Raw genomic sequence first — 23,441 nt, 5'->3', positions numbered from 1 at the left:
TTTTCTGTTACGTGCCAAAACTTATTAGCATTACTGAACATTGTAGTTATAGATTATGTTCCATTAAAGAATATGAACAGAGGTTACATTTAATCCAGAGCTGTTTGACAAAGTAAATAGGCATTTTTTTTGACAGTTGAAGATCCAATTAGGGTTTCATCAGAAGTACAAGAATTTTAATTACTAAGTTACTTCATATTTACCTTCAGATCTGGAACACATCAGAATAGAAGAAAGCACTGCTGTAAATAATAGAAAAACAGTGATGAAAAGTCACATAAGGTTAGAAAAATAATTCATAACTTCTTTAAAAAAAACTTCTAGGTCAATATCTATCCTATATTGACATGATTTTTGGTAATTTTTTTCTTTGCAAACAAAACCATTTGGAAGAAATTCTTGATTTGAGGTCTTTATGTGAAAAAGTTCTACATTCACAAAAGATCTCAGGTCCCTATTCAGTGGTCAGAAAACCATAACCTCTATGAAGCAAACACACTCTGGTGCCAGGGTGGTAGCGATCATAATTCAGGCATTTCAAGTGCCACCTTACGAAGTCCTCAATCAGAATGACACTTTTCTCCAGTTACATTTCATGCCTCTATTTCAGTTCATAATGCATTCTTTCCTCTATATGCCTGGTACTTGGTGGGCAAGCAGTACATTCTTGCTGAAAAAATAGCTCTTTAGTTGCATAAATATTTAACTGTGTACTAAATATTTGTTTCCTCTAAGCAATCCACTATAGCAATCAGGCCTGAAAACCAGGTCATAACTTACCTTTGAATTCTCAAAGTGCCTACATAAGGAGCTTTGCATGTGGAAGGTATTCAGTCAGTAATACTTGTTGAATTGAAATGAACATGTATTAACCAACAAAGCTATTTCCCTGTAGTTTTGGTTGTATTTCTTTAATATAACCTTTCTAATTCATTTACCACATAAGCTTTGAAATAACCCAAACTAACTAAAGCGTTCTGGTGAATAGTTTATATTTTAGGGTATAATGTATTTCAGATAAACTGGATCCTAAATAGAAGAAAAATATTTCAAATCTACCAAGAAGTTGTTCTTTACATTAAACACTAGATTAAGTTAATCACTATCGAATTGACAGTGGCTGTACTGTTGCAGTCTTATGAGCCACTGGAAGATAATCTCTTGTAGAATCCAAATTTTTGCCTCTTCCTTTTCAAAGTATTAGTGTTAAGGCAACTCTTTTGTTTTTTTTTTTTTTTTTTTTGTGTGTGTTTTGAGACGGAGTTTCACTCATGTTACCCAGGCTGGAGTGCAATGGTGCGATCTCGGCTCACCGCAACCTCTGCCTCCTGGGTTCAGGCAATTCTCCTGCCTCAGCCTCCTGAGTAGCTGGGATTACAGGCATGCACCACCATGCCCAGCTAATTTTTTGTATTTTTAGTAGAGACGGGGTTTCACCATGTTGACCAGGATGGTCTCGATCTCTTGACCTCGTGATCCACCCGCCTCGGCCTCCCAAAGTGCTGGGATTACAGGCTTGAGCCACCGCGCCCGGCCCTTTGTTTTGTTTTAATGCAGAAGCTCTTCTACTTAAAGACCTTCAACTTTTATAAATAAGAAACCACGCACTAATGTATAATATTAGCAGGCAAGCCATGCATTGCTATTTTAGCCTATAACTACTGTGATGGTTTTTTGGAAAACTACTGTAAATGGTTGTTCTATGTTGTCTTTATTTGAAGTGAATGTAATTCATTACCTCTATGATAAGCACTAAAGCATTAAGGATTTATTATTATATAAAAGTAGCTAACTTATTGAGGTTCCATGTTAAGTGTTTTATGCACATTTGATCCTTTAATCTTGACATCAACCCTGTGAAGGAACTGTTCTATTTCCATTCTACAGACCAGGAAACTAAAGCTCGGAGAAATAATATGACCGAGATCAATGAGCACCCTTATTAGTAAAGAGCATTAGTGAGCTGGGATTGAAACCTAGGCAGTCTTATTCCAGAACTCTTTTCTTAATTTGCTATGTTGTGGAAATGAAAATAAAGATAATAACAATACAAAGTGGTGAGAAAATGAAAAATTTGCACACAAAATTGGGATAAATCACTTGAATAGGAATGATTCTAAAGGGTAAACAGCAGATAATGTAATGTTAAAATTACTTTGCCCCTTTGGTCACTTTAGCAATCAGAGAGGAAAAATATTTTGAGAGTATAGGTAAAGGAGCAATATCAGTGTGGGTGCCTGTTACAGTGTGATATTGAGAAGGCATAGAGTTTGAGAAGGTGAAGGATAAATTTGGTAATGCTGCAGCTGCTACTCTGAAACTTTTCAGTGGAGAATGGTAAGGGTGTGTAAGCTAAACACCTTTTCAGATGTTCCCCATCTCCCATCTTGGAGAGATGAATAAGGAGGACTGTTACTTTTCCAGTGTAGATAAAATGGTTTATTTGAGGGACAGGGGGAGGAAATGCCCATAGAATATTTGTGAACAAAAGAGTGAAGTACCTATAGACTTTTTAAAAATCACATGTCTGATTTTAATTTTTAAATTTTTACTTATTAATTTATTTTTGAGATTGAGTCTTGCTTTGTCATCCAGGCTGGAGTGCAGTGACGCGATGTCGGCTCACCGCAACCTCCGCCTCCCAGGTTCAGGCAGTTCTCCTGCCTCAGCCTCTCAAGTAGCTGGAATTACAGGCACCTGCCACCACACCTGGCTAATTTTTATATTTTTAGGTAGAGGTTGGATTTTGCCATATTGGCCAGGCTGATCACAAACTCCTGACCCCAGGTGATCTGCCCACCTTGGCCTTCCAAAGTCCTGGGATTATAGGTGTGAGCCACTGCGACTGGCCTAAAACTCATTTTCAGCAGTATCAGAGGAACGGGGAAAGTCTCAGTGTTATTTCATCTAAAATAATAGTATTTAGTATAGATTATACTACTGTTTTATTTCTGTTTGCAGGTAAGAATTAGAAGCAGTTGAATCAAGTTATGAAACGGACTATTCTAGTCATTTTTCTTAACAGATGAACATCTTGTTCCATGTAATGGGGTTGGTTTACAGGGTCACAAAACAGTTTTAGGGTCAGCTTCTAGTATTTTTGCCGAATAAATGTGAAATACTTGCTTAGAATATCATGACATTTAACTGCAGGTTAAAAAAATTAGTATCAACGATATCATATAAATGCAGTTTTAACTACAAATTCATTCGCTATAGAGAATCTTTTTAGTTTTATTTGTAGTTTGGGGTGTGATATTTTTGTGTTTCTGTTAAAGTTATCTTTGAAATTAAACTAATGGTAATATAATAGACCGTATGATGTTTTCTTTAAATTGTTCATTTTAATTGATCATATATGTGTGTATTTTGCCTTTTTAGGAGGGGATCAATGCTCAGTACAGCCATATTTGTCTATGCTGCCACGTCTCCAGTGAATGGTTATTTTGGAGGAAGTCTGTATGCTAGACAAGGAGGTAACTTAGGAATTTTCACTTCATGGTTTCAATTATAATGCTAATATTTTACTATGAGATTTTTTTTTTTTTTTTTTTTTTGAGATGGAGTTTCGCTCTTGTTACCCAGGCTGGAGTGCAATGGCGCGATCTCGGCTCACCGCAACCTCCGCCTCCTGGGTTCAAGCAATTCTCCTGCCTCAGCCTCCTGAGTAGCTGGGATTACAGGCACGCGGCACCATGCCCAGCTAATTTTTCGTATTTTTAGTAGAGACGGGGTTTCACCATGTTGACCAGGATGATCTCGATCTCTTGACCTTGTGATCCACCCGCCTCGGCCTCCCAAAGTGCTGGGATTACAGGCTTGAGCCACCGCGCCCGGCCGAGATTTTTTTTTTTTTTTTTTTTTTTGAGACAGTCTCACTTTGTCATCCAGGCTGGAGTGCAGTGGTGCAACCTCTGCTCACTGCAACCTCCACCTCCCAGGTTTAAGCGATTCTCATGCCTCAGCCTCCTGCATAGCTGGAATTACAGGTGTGCGCCATCATGCCCAGCTAATTTTTGTATTTTTTGTGGAGGCAGGGTTTCACCATGTTGGCCAGGTTAGTGTGGAACTCCTGACCTCAAGTGATTTGGCCTCCCAAAATCCTGGGATTACAGGCGTGAGCCACCACTGTGCCTGGCCTACTGTGAGATATTTGGAATTTAAAATGGGCAGAACAGCCATTGTAAAATTCTTTGTTATCTCATTTCACGTAATTTCTACCAAACCTATTATGTGTTCTGTCTTGCTTTTGTGGAATTCTTACATTTTATTTCCTAAAATTAAGAATAATAAGTAGATAATCTCCTTTGTGCACCATGTAATTTGTTACATGTTCTGTAACAAATTGTTACTTTTACATGTTCTGTAAAAGTACAGAACATGTTAGGAGAGTGCATTTCAGTTACTGATACTATTTGCTTTGAGGTGCCTGGCTCTAGCTATGCTACATGTGATGCATCCACACAGAAAAAAAGCTTTGTAGATGAATATAAAGGCATGTTTAATGACCTGTGGGTAAAGTTTCTGGACAATGGAAGGAGAATAGGAAGGAAAACTATGTATTTCTGTTGACTGTTAATATTTATCATAGGACCCTTTGCAAAGATTTCTGCTATTCTTTTTCACAGTCTCTTGCTCAGAGCACTTTGTCTTAAATATCCTATTGCTCCTTTCCTACTATTACCTGAAAGTGATGGACCTAATACACGATGATACAAGGATACTGCTCCTTGGTGTTTTATCTGCAGTGGCATTCAGGGGTCTTTAAATTCCTTTGTATTCCCTGCAGTAGTCTGGGGTCAGAAAAGTACAGAAATGTAGATTTGCATATTTTAGTTTATGAATGAAGTCTTGTTGAAAGACCATAAAACTGTGTTTCCAAGGATGGAGTTATGATTTTCCATAGCTCATCTTAAGCAGTGTCAGCATTGGGGGATCCTGCCTTCTTTTAGTAGACTAGGCACACTTACAGGTTATAGGAAATCAGAGCGTAGGATTATTTAAAATTTTCTCAGGATATCTTGGTTTACTATTGCTTTTTAATTGATCCTCTTAGACTTAATGTGACCTATAGCTTCAGTATAGATAATTATGTGAATTGACTGAGGGAGTATCATTATGGGTTCCTGACTATTTTAGGTAGGTGTTCAGTCTCTAAATTTTACTTCTAGAGATGAGAAACAAGTCCTATCATAAAGGATTACATCCTAAGGAAATTAGGATGCATTCTACTTTGAATTTGACCTGGAAACTAGTTGGGCTAAAATTTTAGTTTACGACTCTCAAAGTAGTCTCTACAACAGAGACAGATTTATTTAAAACAGGAAATTTATTTAAAGTTGGACATAAATTTGCTTTTAGTCTGACGGCAAGTTAAGAACACCCAGTCTAACTTTCCTTTACGACACTTATTCTTGAAAGCTGACAGAGTTCAGGCTCAGGTCTACGAATATCAAGTCTTACAAAATGTAATCTAAAGATTATGTGCTGATTGCTGATGTCCTGAGGAGATCTGATAATGTCCGGATATTTTGTCTGATCAATCCCCAAAAACCACGTTAACGTAGAAGTCAACCCAGGCAATCAAGAATTTTCCAGAGTTATCTCAGAATTTGAACTACAATGAAGCTCAAGGTCTTCACACTGTCCCCGGTGCATTGTAATGCTATAGATCTAGTTTGAAGCCAGTGGTATCCAGGACCTAACCAGAGACTTCAAGGGTCTGAGGAGCAGTAGAAAGCACAGCAGTGCAGATACTTGGGCTACTGATTGTACCCAGTGGAATGTGTATGGGATTCTTTCTGACTGTTAGAAGGAAAGAGAGAAATAAAAGTTGGATAAGGAGTTTTATTTATTATTATTTTTTTGAGATGGAGTTTCGCTCTTGTCTCCCAGGCTGGAATGCAATGACACAATCTCAGCTCACTGCAACCTCTGCCCTCCTGGGTTCAATTCTCTTGCCTCAGCCTGCCCAGTAGCTAGGATTATAGGCATACATCACCATGCCCAGCTAATTTTTGTATTTTTAGTAGGAATGGGGTTTCACCATGTTGGCCAGGCTGGTCTGGAACTCCGGATCTCAGGGATCTGCTCGCCTTAGCCACCCAAAGTGCTGGGATTACCAGCGTGAGCCACCACACCTGGTCAGAGTTTTATTAATACACGTCTGAATCTGAGAAGATAGTGGAAAGTGCAGGAAAAGAACATGCTAGAAAGATGTTGGAATTAAATAGAAGTAATACTTTAATCACCACCTTTTTGTGTTGTTCAAATGCTAGGTATCAGTTAGAAAGGAGAGGTTTTTGAAATTTACCTGGAAAAGAAACAAAATAGGAGAGAAAGCTCAGAATTAAGCAGTTTTTCTGGAGGAATGTTACAATTTAAGGTAGTAATTCTGTAACACTTGTTTTAAAAAAAACTTTATATAGAAGAAAACAAAAGTGAGGGTATTGCTTATTTTTCTATGGTAATTTCTGTTTGGGTCCCTGTTGCTTATGATTGTGGAGTTGAATTTTGATAGTAATTCAGTATTTCCAAGCTATATGAAGATATTTTCTGCCAGCTTTGCACTCTGCTGTGTTAGAAAGACAGCTCCCTGTTACTTTCCTGGTCTATATGAGCACAATTGAAGATTTTTTTTATTACATAGTCAAAAAATTTGTTCCCTTAATTATTTCAATAATAGAAGCTCAATGTATAGAATTTTGTATAGAATTTCTCAATACACAGAGGTATAGAGTAATAGTAAAACTTATAAATCTGTAGTTCTGATTGCTGAGAGAGAGCTTATGAAACACATTGGTTTTTTTTCTTTTCAAACAAATGCTCTTAAATACATATTTGTAATTGTAATTATAGAGCTAAGAACAAACTTAGAGACTATCTAACTCAGGGTTTTTTAAATTTTATTTTTAAATTTTTTTTGCCCTGTCTTAGGGTGCTAAAAATCACAAGTGGGTTTCTGGTGAAGTTCTTTTTCTTTCTTTCTTTGGCTCTTTTCTTCTTTTTAAAGCAGTAACATTTTCAAATGAAAGCTTACATGAAACTCCACTGTGTAAAACTATTGAAAATGTAATTGTTCTGGTTGAAGCAGGGTAAGGGGACCTGGGATTTTTCTTCACCAGTGAGTTCATGGGCATCAGTTTATTTTAAACCCCTTTCTAGGCCAACTTGGAGAGGGGGGAGGGGGAGGGGGAGGGGGAGGGGGAAGACTTATGAAAGTTCACAGCAGTTCAGTGGCAGAATCAAGAAAAAACATCAGAATATTTTACTACAGGTCATGGCTCTTTTCCAGTGTACCTTCTTCAGAAGCTGTGATTCCACTATACTTACTTGAAAAGTTGTGGTACTTATTAGGTATTGTTTTGAAACAATTAAGATGTTAAGCTTCATGATCTTTATTTTAAAATTTCAAACAAATAATTTGGTACTAAATAATTTTATTTTAAACTTTCATAGTTTCCTTTCTTTTCAGGAAGGAGATGGATAAAGCAGATGTTTATTGGGGCTTTCCTTATCCCAGCTATGGTTTGTGGCACTGCCTTCTTCATCAATTTCATAGCCATTTATTACCATGCTTCAAGAGCCATTCCTTTTGGAACAATGGTAAGTTGCTTGAATCTTACTTTTAAACTGAAGAAGTATGTGCATTCTAACTGAGACCTACTGTCCCTCCAAAATATGCCCTCATTTTGATAGTTTCAGTCAGTCCCTACTGAGTTCTGGAAAGTTAAATGTGGAGAATGCTATTGTTGTTTTCATAAAATTTTGGCTAAGTTTAAACCTATAATTGACTTTTTATTTTTTCTTGAATCTGTAAGCCAGTAAAGTGAAAAGCTGACTTTAAAAGAGAGCACTATAGCTTTTTATTAGAGATGGGAAGAACTGGTGAATATATTTTGGAAAAAGAATGACAATCATGGCCGGGCGCGGTGGCTCAAGCCTGTAATCCCATCACTTTGGGAGGCCGAGGCGGGTGGATCACGAGGTCAAGAGATCAAGACCATCCTGGTCAACATGGTGAAACCCCGTCTCTACTAAAAATACAAAAAATTAGCTGGGCATGGTGGCGCGTGCCTGTAGTCCCAGCTACTCAGGAGGCTGAGGCAGGAGAATTGCCTGAACCCAGGAGGCGGCGGTTGCGGTGAGCCGAGATCGCGCCATTGCACTCCAGCCTGGGTAACAAGAGCGAAACTCCGCCTCAAAAAAAAAAAAAAAAAAAGAATGACAATCATAAAACATGGGTGTTTTAAGGTGCTAGGTGAATGCAGTGGTAGGAAGTAAAGCTTTTCCATGACCCATTTTTTGTATTAACATACTTTTCTTAGAACCTTACTAAGATGTACATTGCTATAGATGTTAAAATGCTTTCGCATATCTTAACTATAATCACAGGCTTCGAAATGCTTTGAATTATTTAAATGTATTAAAACTAGAACACATAAATTGAGTTAACCCACAGTCTCCCAATTTTTCTTGTTATTACCTTTTTACTAGAAACAGAATTTTAGGCCTAGACTAGAATGAAGGCTTACTGTACACTTGTGCATACATGTACATAACATCTACACGTGAATCAAGTTGCAGGGTGGTTACTGCTTTTAACAGAGGCTCAATAACTTAGTCACGGCCATACAGACAGTTCATGGTGGAACTGCTACTAGCCCACATCTCTGTGTTTTAATCTTGTTTGGGTTTTCTTTCTATTATATGGGAGTTAACAAATAATTTCAGAGAAATTTCGGGTGATTTTGTTTTATAGTCCAAAAAGACACATTGAATAGTACACATTTTTACAATTCTTTAATACTTTTTAGTTAGGAATATTTTGAAATTTGCTTTAAAATGGAAATTTTTTTTTCAAGCCAAAGTAAGTGATAATGGTTAGAAAAGGGAAAGGTAATTAATTACATCAGACCTGGAAAGAATTTGTTTTATAGTAGTTCCAGGCCACCAGAAAGAATATAGAGTGAGTCAAGTTACTTTTTAAAGGTCATCTGCTGAACTGATTATTTTTATAATGCTTTAAAAATTAAAATTCTGATTCTGCTAAAATTTTTCTCAGCAAGTTTTGAACTTGATATTGGTGAAAATGGTATTTAAAATTTGCTTTCTCTTGCTAAAATTGTAAATTTTATCACTTTGTAAGTGTAGTTTTAAATGTTAATGTTCAGTGTAATTTGCCTTTAGATAGACAGATAGTTTTTTTGTTTGTTTGTTTGTTTTTTAGGCAGAGCCTTGCTTTGTTGCCCAGGCTGGAGTGCAGTGGTGCAATCTTGGCTCACTGCAACCTCTGTCTCCTGGGTTTAAGCAATTTTCCTACCTCAGCCTCCCAGGTAGCTGGGATTACAGGCACCCGCCACCATGCACAGCTAATTTTTGCATTTTTAGTGGAGACGGGGGTTTCACCATTTTGGCCAGGCTGGTTTCGAACTCTGGACCTCAGGTGATCCGCCTTCCTTGGTCTCCCAAAGTGCTGAGATTACAGGTGTGAGCCACCTGGATTGGCCGCCTTTAGATAATTTAATAATTACAAATTATTAAAATAGAATATTTAAAGTCTGCTGAGCCAGAGAAGGTTTTAAAATTCATCTTTAGTGAGTAAAAGACTAACTGTTGGTACTTGGCAGGCTCCTACAATATTATGTTCTTAATTTGCATTCTAATGAATGAATACTGAGGGAAGGGCATTCCCTTGGCCTCCCATTTTAATCAGGTGTGTACTTTACCATCTCCTTTTCACCATTTAAGAGTATGAAAACTTGTTTAGAACATGAAATTGAAGGACTGAGGTGACTATTTGACCCAGCTGTTCATTAAGTACTTTAAGTACTTAAATTTGTTTGACTTGTTGACATTATAAAGGAAATGGTTACATATTGTCATAAACTCAGTGATTCTCAACCCTGGGCACACATTAGAATCACTTGGGGATTTAAAAAATTTTAATGCTCAGGGCTTTCTTTCAAGCTAATTAGTCTGTCCTGATTTAAACCTAATCTGTAGTGCTTAGCTGATTCCAGTTCCTGGCAGCTGGGCATAGATCTGTTAGCTGAAAGGCTCCCAGACCATAGGTGCCATGTGTCTGAGAAGCCAGGTACACCTACTAACTGAATACCCTAATTTGAAGATCAGTCTTCAGATCCTCCTAAGTGCTGTTCCCCAGGCCTTACCTCTTTCTGTTTCCTATTCCTTCGATCTCTTGGATATTGAGCCCCTTGTCTGGGTGATCTTCACTCTAATTTTCTGTTCTATAAAAGTTTCCACAACTGGCCAGGTGCTGTGGCTCATGCCTGTAATCCTAGCACTCTGGGAGGTGAAGGCAGTCAGTTCACTTGAGGTCAGGAGTTTGAGACCAGCCTGGCCAACATGGTGAAACACCATCTCTACTGAAAATATAAAAATTAGCTGGGCATGGTAGCACAGGCCTGCAATTCCAGCTACTCGGGAGGCTGAGGCAGGAGAATCACTTGATCACTTGAACCCAGGAGGCTAAAGTTGCAGTAAGCTGAGATCATACCACTGCACTCCAGCCTGGGTGACAGAGTGAGACTCTGTCTCAAAAACACAAAAGAAAAAGAAAATAAATTAGATTGATTCTGGAAAGTTTAAAACTTTTTGTTTTGGGAATTTGTCCAAGAATGATTTATTTAGGTGCTATAACCAGAGGTTGTGGTCCTGTTCCTTGGGAATGAGGAAGGATTTGCCAAGATGTCTTGGAAAAGAATTTTAGACATGAAGTCTTTCTTTCATGGGCTGTAAATCTCAGATCCTAAAATTTGTTGTTGTTGTAGGATTCCAAGGAACAAAGAACTGAATTACAGAGTTTTAAAACTCAGAGAGGCATGGGAACTAATCTTTCTTTTCTAAAATGATCTATAAAACTAATGTTAGAAAATCTTCGTCATCGAAGGTGAGCTGTTAATGCTAAAGCAAGTAAAAGGATTTTATAAGGATGTTTTCACAGCAAGATCAAAGACTCGTTATGTGGGATCAGTGATATAACAGAGTTTAAAAAAAAAAAAAAAGAATGGCTCCATCCTATTCTTCCTCTTTATTTTTCATCAAATAAAATATAATCTTCAAACAAGAAAAGTGAGAGGAAAGATTCCCTGGTCTAAGAGGGAAGTGAAGCCAAGGCAGTTGATTGTACAGGAGTACCCAGCTGCCTTAGCTGAAAAAACAGTATTTTTGCTCCTATAAATTATCTTTTAGACATACTGAGAGATCATATGAAGTAATGTTTGAGTAACTGTGGAGAGCAGAGGTGTTGTAAAACTAGACAGGCAAATTTACTCTTCCAGAAGGAAAAGGAAGAAAGTGGGTTCTACCTTATAAGAGTATTGAGTTATTATCCATAGTATGTACATCCTACCCTTTAGCAGAATGTGACAGGTATTCCTGACTCTGACCTATTCAAAAGATTGTTGATAACTTAGAGACATGGTGGTCTGCTGATTAAATTGAAAAGGTATGTGAGGCTAGGGAAGAAACTAGTAATATGAAATAATGAAGACGACATCTAAAAAGATTCACCTGACTGAAATGATGTGCCAGATCTAAGGAAAAGGATCAATAATAATATATTTGTGTAGCACTTCATAGTTTACAAAGCATTTTCACATGCATTATCTTGTCTGGTTTTCAAAAGAACACAAAAGAGATAGGCAGAGCTAGTAGTATGGTTATTCTTGTTTTACAGACCAGAAAACTAAGACTCTCCCATAGTTAGTTTTCTTTGTTGTTGTGCTAGTGGTGGTAATGATGGGTTTTTGTTATTTTTTTTCTTCCTGGCCATTTTTCTTTCCTTCCTTTGTAATTCATCCTTTCTTTTCTTCTTTTTTCTCTCCCCCATTCTTAGGTTACCACCAGACTGCTCTCTCTTATAGCTTAATTTCCATTACCGAATTTCCTTTAAATGGTAGCTGATACAGTATATATTCTTTTTTTGTTTCACTCATAAAAATTGAGATTTATTGATGTTGTTTTTTTATTTTAATTTTTTTTTTTTTTTCGAGACAGCCTTGCTCTGTTGCCCAGGCTGGAGTGCAGTGATGTGATCTTGGCTCACTGCAACCTCTGCTCATGGGGTTCAAGCAATCCTCCTGCCTCAGCCTCCCTAGTAGCTAGGACTACAGGCAAGTGCCATCATGCCTGGCAAATTTTTGTGTTTTTAGTAGAAACCGAGTTTCACCATGTTTGCCAGGCAGTCTTGCACTGGTAATTAATTCACCATATACGTGTGGATTTTTGTTGCTGGATTTTCTCTTATTTCATTTCAATTTGTCTTGTTTTTATGCCAATACCACACTGTTTTGATTACTATAGCTTTGTAAGTCCCGAAATCAATTATTCTTTTTTAAAGTTGTTTTGGCTTTTTTTAATGTTCTTTGCATTTCCATGTAAAGTTTGGAATCAGCTTGTCAGTTTCTATAAAAAGTCTTCTGGGATTTTGATTGTGATTACATTGAATCTATAGCTCAGTTTGGGAAGAACTGACATCTTAACATTATTGAATCTTTTGATTAATGAACACAGTATATTTCTCAACTTATTTAGATATCTTTAATTTTTCTCACAACATTTCATAGATTTTTAATGTTCAGGTTTGCCATCTTTTGTTGAATTTATTCTCAAGTATTTCATATTATTCTGTTTGTAAATAATGTTTTTTATATATTTTATTTTTTTTTTTGAGACAGAGTCTCGCTCTTTTGCCAGGCTGAAGTGCAGTGGTGTAGTCTCGGCTCACTACAACCTCCACCTCTCAGGTTCAAACAATTCTCCTGTCTCAGCCTCCCCAGTAGCCAGGATTACATGTGTGCACCAATAAGCAGCTAATTTTTGTATTTTTGCAGAGGCAGGGTTTCACCATGTTGGCCAGGCTAGTCTTGAACTCCTGACCTTAGGTGATCTGCCTGCTTTGGCCTCCCAAAGTGCTGGGATTATAGGCGTGAGCTGCCACGCCTGGCCATTTTAAAATTTCAAACTCTGATCGTTTATTGCTGGTACAGTCATGCATCGCTTAATGCCAGGGATATGTTCTGCAAAATGAGTTGTTAGGCAGTTTTTTCATTGTGCAAACATCCTAGAGTATACTTACACAAACCTAGATGATATAACCTCCTACACACCTAGGCTATGTGTTATAACCTAATCTTACAAGGCTACAGACCTGTACAGCATATTATTGTATTGAACACTGTAGGCAGTTGTAACACAGTGGTAAGTATTTGTGTATCTAAACATAGAAAAGGTACAGTAAAAATACAGTCTTATAACCTTATGGGACCTGTGTTAGATATGTGGTCCATCACTGACAAAAATAAAATTGTTATGTGGCACATGACAGTACAGTTGACTCTTGAACAATATGAAGTTTGGGGTGCTGACTTCCACCCCTGTCTGTGCAGTCGAAAATCTGCATATAACCTTTGACCCTCCCCCAAACCACAACTACTAATAAGCCGACTGTTGACTGGAAGCCTCACTGATGAACACATTTTATATGTTATATGTATTATATACTAATTCTTACAAATAAAGTAAGCTAGGGAAAAGAAAATGTAATTAAGAAAATCATAAGGTTAGCTGGGTATATCATATTTGCCTATGATCCCAGCTATTCAGGAGGCTGAGACAGAGCATCATTAAGCCCAGGAGTTTGAGGCTGTTGTGTTCTATGATCATGCCTATGAATAGTCACTGCATTTCAGCCTGGGCAACGTAGTGAGACCCTGTCTCTTACAAAGAAAAAGAGAAAATCATAAGGAAGAGAAAAATATATTTGCTATTCTTTCAGTAAAACTGGATCATAATAAAGATCTTCATCTTCATCACCTTCACATTGAGTAGGCTAAGAAAGAAGAGGTAGTGGTCAGTCTTGCTGTCTCAGGTGGCAGAGGCAGAAGAAAATCCACTTGTAAGTCGACTTGCACAGTTTACACCCTTTTTTTGAGTGTTGACTGTATGTAGAAAAACTGTTTTGGGATATTGGCTTTGTATCCTACAACCCTGCTAAATTCACTTATTAGTTCTAGTTGCTTTTCTTTAGTTTTTTGTATAGATTAAAATGTTTTTGTTATTTTTAATCTTTGTGGGTACATGGTGTTATTTTTAAAAAATAGATTATCAAATTATTTAAACAAAGACAGTTTCACTTCTCTTTTTTGATCTGTATGTCTTTTTTTTTTTTCCTTGTCTTGTTGCACTGGCTAAAACCTCCAGCATAATGTTGAATAGAAGTGTCAAGAGCAGACATCTTTTCTTTGTTCTCAATCTTGGGAAGAAGGCATTTAATCTTATGCCATTAATTAAAACACTAGCTATATATTTTTTGTGGATGCCTTTCATCAGCTTGTTAAAGTTCCCTTCTATTTGTAGTTTGCTGCAAACTTTGTTTTTTTTTTTTTTGAATGGATATGGGATTTTAGAACAGCATTTTCTGCATCTTTTGAGATGATCTGTGATTTTTCTTTTTTAATTTTGATAATATGGTGAATAGCATTGATTTTCTGATTTTAATCAGTCTTGCATTCCTTTGATGAGCTTTACTTTGTCATTATTGTTTGTTTTATATATTGTTGGATTACATTTGCTAAAATTTGCTTTTACATCTATGTTTATGAGAGATATTGGTTTGTAGGCCAGTCTGGAAACAAAGATAGAATAAGTAATAGCTACATTCTTGGTTTATGTCTGAGATTGAGAAGATTTAATTAGTATGTAGATCTTTGGGGTATTAAGTACCGATAGGCGATACTTGTTTCTAACTTATTCTTGCTGTAGATAAGGGAGGCCCTCAACATGGAGTAAGTAAATCTTTCTTCTCCCCACTGCCTGCTTTCACTCTCCTCTGAACAGTGACTAGGAGTATAGGGGAGAGCCCTATATTGGTTTGAGTTTCAGGGTTTTCACCAATATATTAGATCCTCTTAGCTGCTAAATTTCATTCTAAAATAAATCCTTAACGTGGAAGGATTTCCAGATGGAATAAGATAACAAGCATGATCTTATTAGTATAAATATATTTTGTAAATTAATTACTTTAACACTGTAAACTTAACAAGACCATAGTTGTGATGAATACAAATCTGATATCAAGGGGTATGAATAACAGTCATATCTTCAGCACCCAATTTATTTGGTTATCTGTATTGAGAAAAATTCCTACTTCCCAAATGAGTTAGTTCCATGTGAATTTTTTTTTTAACAGCTTGCCTTGCAATCTTGGAGTATTTCTCCAGTAAATTCATCCAGAACTTGAACATAAAGGAGCAGAGAACTGGTTTCACAGCTTAATCACTATTTCTAACAAACTGCTCACATTTTTTATCATATATTAAAAAGTTAGACAAGAAAAGGGAAAATATTGACAAATGCTAAGCATTTGATAATGTCTGTTGGAGACTATAGGTTCCTTTATTGACTATGTGCACAGGAGGCAAGATGTGCCCTCACTTCAGCTGCCACTCAGTTGCCTGTCGCACACATTGTGCTGTAGTAGTACTTTTGCTTGTACAATTTTTAGTGAACAAATATGTGTGGGCCTTAATTGGGATGGGGAGAAAAAGATAGAATAAAAGACCAATATAGGATTACAAACTTTCCTAACCAGTGACAAAATTCATTCAGTTCAGTATATGCACAGAGATAAGAAACTTTATTCTGAGGTTCGCATGAAAATGAGTTAACCTGGCTATGATATCTCCAGTGTACTGATATTTAGTATAGAGCTCCTTTGATCTGTATATATCTTATTACAGTTAAAAGTATTTTAAAAAGAAACTATTTTCAAAAGGATATTCAAATCAAATGCTTGTGGAATCCCAGAAGCTCTTCAGTAGGGCCTGAGTGTTCTTTGGAACAGTTTGAAGATCGTTGTTCTAGACCATGTAATTCCACATAGGAATGTTTTCTTCTTTTTCTCTTTAATTCTTATTTGAAATTAAGGGTTCTGGTAAACCAAGGAAAGAATACATAGGTCACCTTGTGTTAAGGTTTATGAGTCTTATAGTAATTAAGAAAGTAAAGGCAAAAATTGAGATGGAATTTATCACCCCACATACTTATGATATATATAATCATAACAATACTTAAACTTTCTTAAAAACACCTGCTTTTCACATTTCACATAATATTATAATGTGAGCATAAATTCATATTATTCATAGGCCTAGGCCTAAACTGAAACACAGATAAATTGAGTTCCTGAGTCTGATGTTTAAAATGGGATTATGGAGCTCTGATAATGTTCACACATTTATGTTTTTTCTGAAAAGGAGACGACAGTACCCTTTGGCTTGTTTAAAAACACATACACACACAAAAGGATCTAATGAAGAATTTTTACTAATATTGCTTCAGAAGAGATCTTTCCTTCTTGTGCAATCACTGTGGATTTCCTATCCCATACCTCTTCATTTCTCTCAATCAGTGTCTTCACATGTTTCATTCAGTTTTTCTCTAGCTTTTACTTTCTATTTATTAGAACCTAAAATGTATAATTTAAAGCGATCTTAGAGGTGATTCAGTTCTATTCCATTTTATAGAAGTTCAGAGTGAAGTGGTCTTAATTAGATGGCTGGCCAGAAAAGAGCTTATGTGTATGTTCTTATGTACCTGATTTATAAAGGAAAAAAAAGCCACAAAAATAAATATATTTCTAATTGGCCACTTTGGTTCTAGAATATCTGTATGGTCTTCTCTATAATTTTAGATTTTGCACTACTAATGGGCAGAAAAATATTTGTAATATTTTAGTAGTGACACATAGATAGCAATCTGCTTCTATTAGGATTCCAAGGCAGTGTAGAATAGAAAAGAGCATGGGCTTTGAGGCTGGCAGATCTGCGTTGAAATTTTGGTCGGGCTCTCCACTAGCTATGTGATGATGGGAAGTTACTTAGCCTTCTCTGAGTCTCCTTTTCATAATCTGTAAAATAAGGAAATAACACATATAAAGCTCTTAGTACATATTATGAGCTCAAAAAGCATAGCCAAATAGATAAGTTGGTTATACTAATGAAAGACAAGTGATAGATACATTAAAAAAGCATGACAGCTAAGAGTGACAGAGAAGAAAAAAGGACTGTAGTAGAAGTAGTATGGAAGAATAGAAAAAAGTGGAAAACTAAAGTCGATAAGAACTAGTTCAACTTGTATTTAGTTTGTAATATTTTAAAGCACACCTTTCTCTGTTTTCATTAGTGTATACCATGCACAATTTTAGCCTATATTGAACTTAAACATTTTTTTGTGATCAAATTGTGTTTAAATTGTCTCTTTTATTTGTTTTTATTAATGTTATTCTCTGAGTAATCACACATTTTTATTTAATTTACAGGTGGCCGTTTGTTGCATCTGTTTTTTTGTTATTCTTCCTCTAAATCTTGTTGGTACAATACTTGGCCGAAATCTGTCAGGTCAGCCCAACTTTCCTTGTCGTGTCAATGCTGTGCCTCGTCCTATACCGGAGAAAAAATGGTAAAGAGAATGCTAAATCTTACATGATTGTTCACACAATGTAAAAGTTCTTAAGCCTGTTGTGTACGTGTAACTTTAGAATTGGCATGTGTTTATGAGAATGACAATCTTTTAAGAAGTTCATTTTACTATTTCCTTTAACCTACATTGTTAAGAGTAATAATAAATTATACCCTTATTCCACTTTCTGTGTATCATGCCATTTACAGTTAAGTCAGATGCTTTCCTAGTTTATAGAGGTGGGTGTGAACTAAAGCTGCAGTTTTACTAAACCTGCAGGCCAAATCTGACCTGCTGCCTGTTTTTGTCAGTCAAGTTTTGTTGGAACTCACCATGCCCATTCGTTTACATATTATCTGTGGCTGCTTTTGTAGTATAGTGCATCAGGGCTGTCAGATCAGTAGTTGTGACAGATGCTGTCACCTGCAGAACCTGCAATATTTACTATCTTTCCAGATATTTTAGTGTACATTTGTAATATTGTACAATTGAGTGTACATTTATTACATTCCCTATTTATAAGAACAGTTGTAGACTGTACATTTTCATAATAAGGTGTATATATATATATATGTTGAAAAGTCTCTGTCCCTAGATATTTTACCAGGTTATAAATATAACATGCTTTATTAGTATTACTATCTCTAATTTTGCTCTGTCTTTTCTAGACATGGAGGCATGTAGACATTTATAGAAATGGAGGATGAATAAAATAGCCTTTATAGTTTGAATTGGCCATATTCTTTTCTTTCCTTAGATTGGTGCATTTGAGAGACTTTGGTTAGAACTTTCATAGTCTATTTTTAAAGTAAATTTTTTTTTTTTTTTTTTTTTTTTTTTTGTAAATCAGTTTTAGACTGTTAGGGCCCATCAGTATCCTTACTGGGAAGGGTAAGGTAAAAGGAAAAGCATAGTCAGAAGTCACAAAAGTTCCTCTAAGTCACTAGGGCTGGTGAAGTTTCCAGAGGAGGTCTGGTGAGAGTTTCCTCACCAGAGACGTGTTGTATTTAGGTATAGGAAGGCTGATATGTGTCTCCATTTTGGAGGCTATAATCATGGGAACCTAAATCTAAATACTAGATTTGCCTCTCATTTATTGTGTCACCTTGGGCAGATCACTTTTAACTTCTGTGAGTCTTGGCTTCCTGTAAAATAAAGACTAGATTAAATGGTGTTTAAGTTTTTTTTTTCCAGCTTTCAAATTTTTAAATTTTATTCTCAGTTTTTTAGTTTGTTGATTTCATAGTTATTAGCTTAGGATCTTTTTTGTGCCAGATACTGTGCTAGGCACTGGAAATAGCTACATGAATAGCTTCTGCGTGCCAGGGTTTATAATCTATATTTATATGTGTGTACATATATATACAGACACACACATATATACATATACATATATGTGTGTGTACATATACAAAAATATTTTTGTATGTATATATTTTATATGTGTGTGTCTGTATATATATATATATATATATACACACACACAGGTGCACACGTATATGGAATTGGACAGATATAGCATAGTGTGGTGAGTACTATGTGGAGATATGTTCAAGAGGCAGTGGAAGAATGGGAGAAGGACCCACCACTTCCTGGGAGACTCAGCAAAGGTTTTAAAGGGAGAACATTTGAGCCAGGAGAGAAATAATACGAGATGAGAGAAGGCATCCAGGTGGGGATCAACCAGTTACAGTCAGTAACTATTGAATGAATGAACGACTTTTGAATTTTATTTTTTTATTATTTCTTTGGTGCCATTATAAACCAAAACTCATAATACCCTAATTGTATAATTTGTAGGAAAAGGAATTACAGAACCAAGGAGAGAATGAGCAAAGAAATAGCAAGGCCACAATTTGGGAAATATCATTTCAAATGGAAATCTCTAGACTCTTACTTTCTTTCACTTTGGCTTTCTGTGAATAAATACCTGTAGAGTTCTAGGAAGTTATGAAAGTCTAGTAGAACCAGGGAACACTTACGAGACTTTTTTGAGTTCTGCTGGTGTCAGTAATTTGTGTTCTTCAAATACTTGTCTCAGGCTTTAATGCAGAAAGAATATTGATTATAACCTGTGGCTAATTTGAAGACCCATTTTTGTATTGTGCCTCTTTGGGTTTTGGCTTTTCATTTTACTGGCTTGTTTCTATCCTTTAGAGATGATTTTTTAAGTGGCAAGTATCTCCTTTCTATTATCAGCATTTATATAATATGGAAATTATACTAGAAGTTTACTATTAATTTTAATATTTTCCAGGTTCATGGAGCCTGCAGTTATTGTTTGCCTGGGTGGAATTTTACCTTTTGGTTCAATCTTTATTGAAATGTAAGTTTGATAATGTATTTATGTTTCAAGGGATTTGATTATAATAAGACAATTTAGGAGTTAGGAAACATGTGAAGTCATCAGCTGGGAGAGCATCTAATAGTCTGTTAATTCCATGATTCCAGAAAGGAGTTTAATAGGCTATATAAAGGTAGCTGTTTGCTGTGTTCTTAAATATTCAGATGATGTTTATACCTTTTTGTATTATATTCTAGACTTCCCTTACTTAAGACAAGACCTCAGAAATCAAAGCATATGTGTTGAAGAATGGTAGACCAGCCTTTGATCATACGCGTGATATAAGGAATTCCTGATCTAGGAAATGACTATGTATCATGATTTTTGAGGCCCTAGGAAACTAGGTAAACCATTGCCTACTAGTCTGCCTAGGTCCTGACATCTTTTGATACATAGTCATTTCCTAGATTCCTTCAGTAGAGGCCTGCAGGAGTGCTAGGAAGGGTGTATGTATTTAGGGGTGAGAGGTATGCCACCTGTGCCACTTACTGTGCTTTACATCTGCATCCTTTGTCACCTTTGCAAAGTAAAAAAGCCTTTCTATTCTTAGTCTGTGTCCTAGTGCCACCTGATGGGAATGCAGTGGTTATTTTAGGCAAGACAGTTCACTGTATGGGACTTTCTCAGGTATTGCAGCTATCCACCCTTGGCTCCTGTCTACTAAATACCAGTCATTGTGACAACTTAAAATAGCCTTACATGTTTGCAGATGCACCACTGCTGATTGTCTCTTGTATGGTAGGAGTCTCCTTAACACATGTAATTGGATTTGGTAGTTGGTTAATTGAAAAAGTTGGCTCATGTAAGAGAATTATTTAAAAAGATACATACATAATATTTTTAAGACAAGTAAATGTACATCCTTCACAGATTTTTTTTTTTTAATATAGAGCCACAGTCTTTCTTTTAATTGGAATTTTATCATTTTTTTCTTTGACATTCATAATACAGCTTCTGTGTTTTCTAGTCTTTTTAAAGAGAAGAACATAAAATCCTGTCTGAAGCATTCTAAGTACAGAATACTTCTGGATTTGTACATTTGTCCCCCAGTCTATAGCCATCTCAATCACATCTAATTTTGTGACTTTTTTAAAGGGACTTACCTTATCGAATCTTTCCAAAGCATTCAACATAATTTTCATAGTAACCACACGTCCTTTTTACTCTGATATTTATTGGTTTATGTAACATTTAATTTAGGTGAGGCTCCTGCCTCAGCCTCCTGAGTAGCTGGGATAACAGGTATGGTCAATTTAGTCTAATTGCACTAACAGGTACAACTAACATAAATAGATATACCTTAGAGAGGAGTTGGAGTGTGTGTCACTGTAACTTGTGTTTTATTAAAGTCAGTTCAGGAACTTCTTTAGTTCCAGTCTGACAGTGCTTTGTGCCTTCACTCAAGACTTGACCTGTGACTACTTTTTCCTTTCTACCCCTGTCCCCAATACTTCTGAACCACATGTTTTTGCGCTTCTCCAGGCACTGTGTTCCACTAGATAGGTTCTCTGCTGTTTCTTCAACTTCTCTTCTGTTTTGTCCACCCTTAAACCCATTCTCCTCCTGGTAGCCAAAGTGGTCTTTTTAAGGTGTCATGTCATTTCTTTGCTTAAGACTTCTTATTTTAATTGAGGTGAGGTCCCAACTCCATAGCATGACCATTAAGGGTCTTCATAAGAATTGGCCCTGTTCACTTCTCCCAACTTCATTTCTTAGTTCTTTCCCCTTTATTTAAAGTTTTAGCCATACCGAATTACTTTTAGATTTTCAAAATGCAGTGGATCCCCTTTATTTGCTAACCTTTGCTTTTGCTGTTTCTGTACCTGGAACATTCTTTTTTTTTTAAGATGGAGTTTTGCTCTTGTTGCTCAGGCTGGAGTGCAATGGTGCAATCTTGGCTCACACCAACTTCTGCCTCCCAGGTTCAAGCAATTCTCCTGCCTCAGCCTCAAGAGTAGCTGGGATTACAGACCAGCTAATTTTTGTGTTTTTAGTAGAGATGAGGTTTCTCCATGTTGGTCAGGCTGGTCCTCGAGCTCCTGACCTCAGGTGATCTGCCCACCTCAGCCTTCCAAAGGGCTGAGATTACAGGTGCAAGCCACCGTGCCCAGCATACCTGGAACATTCTTGTAGTTCCCCTTACCCTCTGATTCCTTATCTGATTCTTCTCCCCTCATAAAGCCCCATTCAGCCGTAATGGGAAGATGCCCCTTATGTGCATTCGTGTAGCACATATCACAGTGGTACTTGATCTTTACTGGTGTTTCCCAACCAGCTAGCAGTCTTCTTGAGGGTAGAGACTTTGTTGTCTTCACTGTTCTGTTCTCACTGCTCTCCTGATATTTGGTAGGCTCTATAAATATTTGTTGAAAGAATGAATGATGGGGAGTCCGAGGAGGGTGGATAACTTGAAGTCAGGAGTTGGAGACCAGCCTGGCCAACATGATGAAACCCTGACTCTACTAAAAATACAAAAAAATTAGCTGGGCGTGGTGTTGCATGCCTATAATCCCAGCTATTCAGGAGACTGAGGCAGGAGAATCGCTTGATCTCAGGAGGTGAAGGTTGCAGTGAGCCAAGATTGTGCCACTGCACTCCAGCCTGGGCAACAAGAGCAAAACTTCATCTCAAAAAAAAAAAAATTGAATTAATGATCCAACAAACAAAAACGAATAAGAAAAGAGAAAAGAGGCTGAAAGGCTCTGTTGTAATTTAATGATGACTTGGAAATGGATTAGAATGAAGGATTTTTTCTTAATGAAAAATCTGAATGCCCTTTCCCTTGCTGTTCTTTGAAGGCAGTGTGAATCTTCTTTAGGCTTGCTTTTTCTAATTTTATGCATTAATGCTCTAACTTATTTTTCTATTTAGTAGAGTATTTTATTTTCTGTTTAATAAAATACAAACTGCATTGCTTGAATTGTATCTACAAAGCAATATGGATACAAATAAGGATTTTTTAGCTATCATTTGTTTTTTTCTACATTATACTTCTTTAAGCTTCTGATTTATTCAGTTTGTGTAGAGGTGAATGCCCTACTGAAGAATCTGTTTTTCAAAGATTATCCAAGAAAATATTTTTGAGAGAATTCTAGTGGATTTAATTGATGGTGACATGGTAAGAGAAACCTGTTGGAAGATACTTGAAAGAAAATCATTAAGTTAGAAAAAAATGGGAACTAAAATGGGAGGCTTAGCAAGAGCAGAGTGAGCTTTAAGAATAAAGACGGGAAACCTGTGTCTTTATTGCATTTACTTAGGTATTTCATCTTCACGTCTTTCTGGGCATATAAGATCTATTATGTCTATGGCTTCATGATGCTGGTGCTGGTTATCCTGTGCATTGTGACTGTCTGTGTGACTATTGTGTGCACATATTTTCTACTAAATGCAGAAGATTACAGGTGGTAAGTACCTATTTGTGGGAAGAAATTTGGGGAACCATAATATTTTAGAATAAGATTTCCTTTGAAACCTATCAAGTGGAGTTAAAGAGCTGTACAGAAGAAATTTTGTTACTGAAAATAGCATAGGTATTTTTTCCAGTTATAAAAATAAATATTTTAGAGAAAAAATAATATCAATTTTTTTTTTTTTTTTTTTTTTTTTTTGA

General features: G+C 36.4%; 1 protein-coding gene across 2 annotated transcripts in view; it reads left to right on the top strand.

Annotated features, from left to right (window-relative positions):
* Positions 1–23,441, top strand: part of TM9SF3 (transmembrane 9 superfamily member 3) — a 70,457-nt gene that overhangs the window by 36,968 nt on the left and 10,048 nt on the right. For both annotated transcript variants that reach the window (XM_032281144.1, XM_032281145.1), the window contains exons 8-12: positions 3,382–3,476; positions 7,475–7,605; positions 17,345–17,484; positions 19,742–19,810; positions 23,089–23,235. In XM_032281144.1, coding sequence (XP_032137035.1) covers positions 3,382–3,476; positions 7,475–7,605; positions 17,345–17,484; positions 19,742–19,810; positions 23,089–23,235 — 582 coding nt within the window. The remainder of the gene's footprint in view (positions 1–3,381; positions 3,477–7,474; positions 7,606–17,344; positions 17,485–19,741; positions 19,811–23,088; positions 23,236–23,441) is intronic.

This window comes from Sapajus apella, unplaced genomic scaffold, assembly GCF_009761245.1.
Source record: "Sapajus apella isolate SASKATOON/1434 unplaced genomic scaffold, GSC_monkey_1.0 scaffold13, whole genome shotgun sequence".
Lineage (NCBI taxonomy): Eukaryota > Metazoa > Chordata > Mammalia > Primates > Cebidae > Sapajus > Sapajus apella.
Note: the sequence above shows the minus strand (reverse complement) of the source record. Positions and strands in the feature narration are given on the sequence as shown.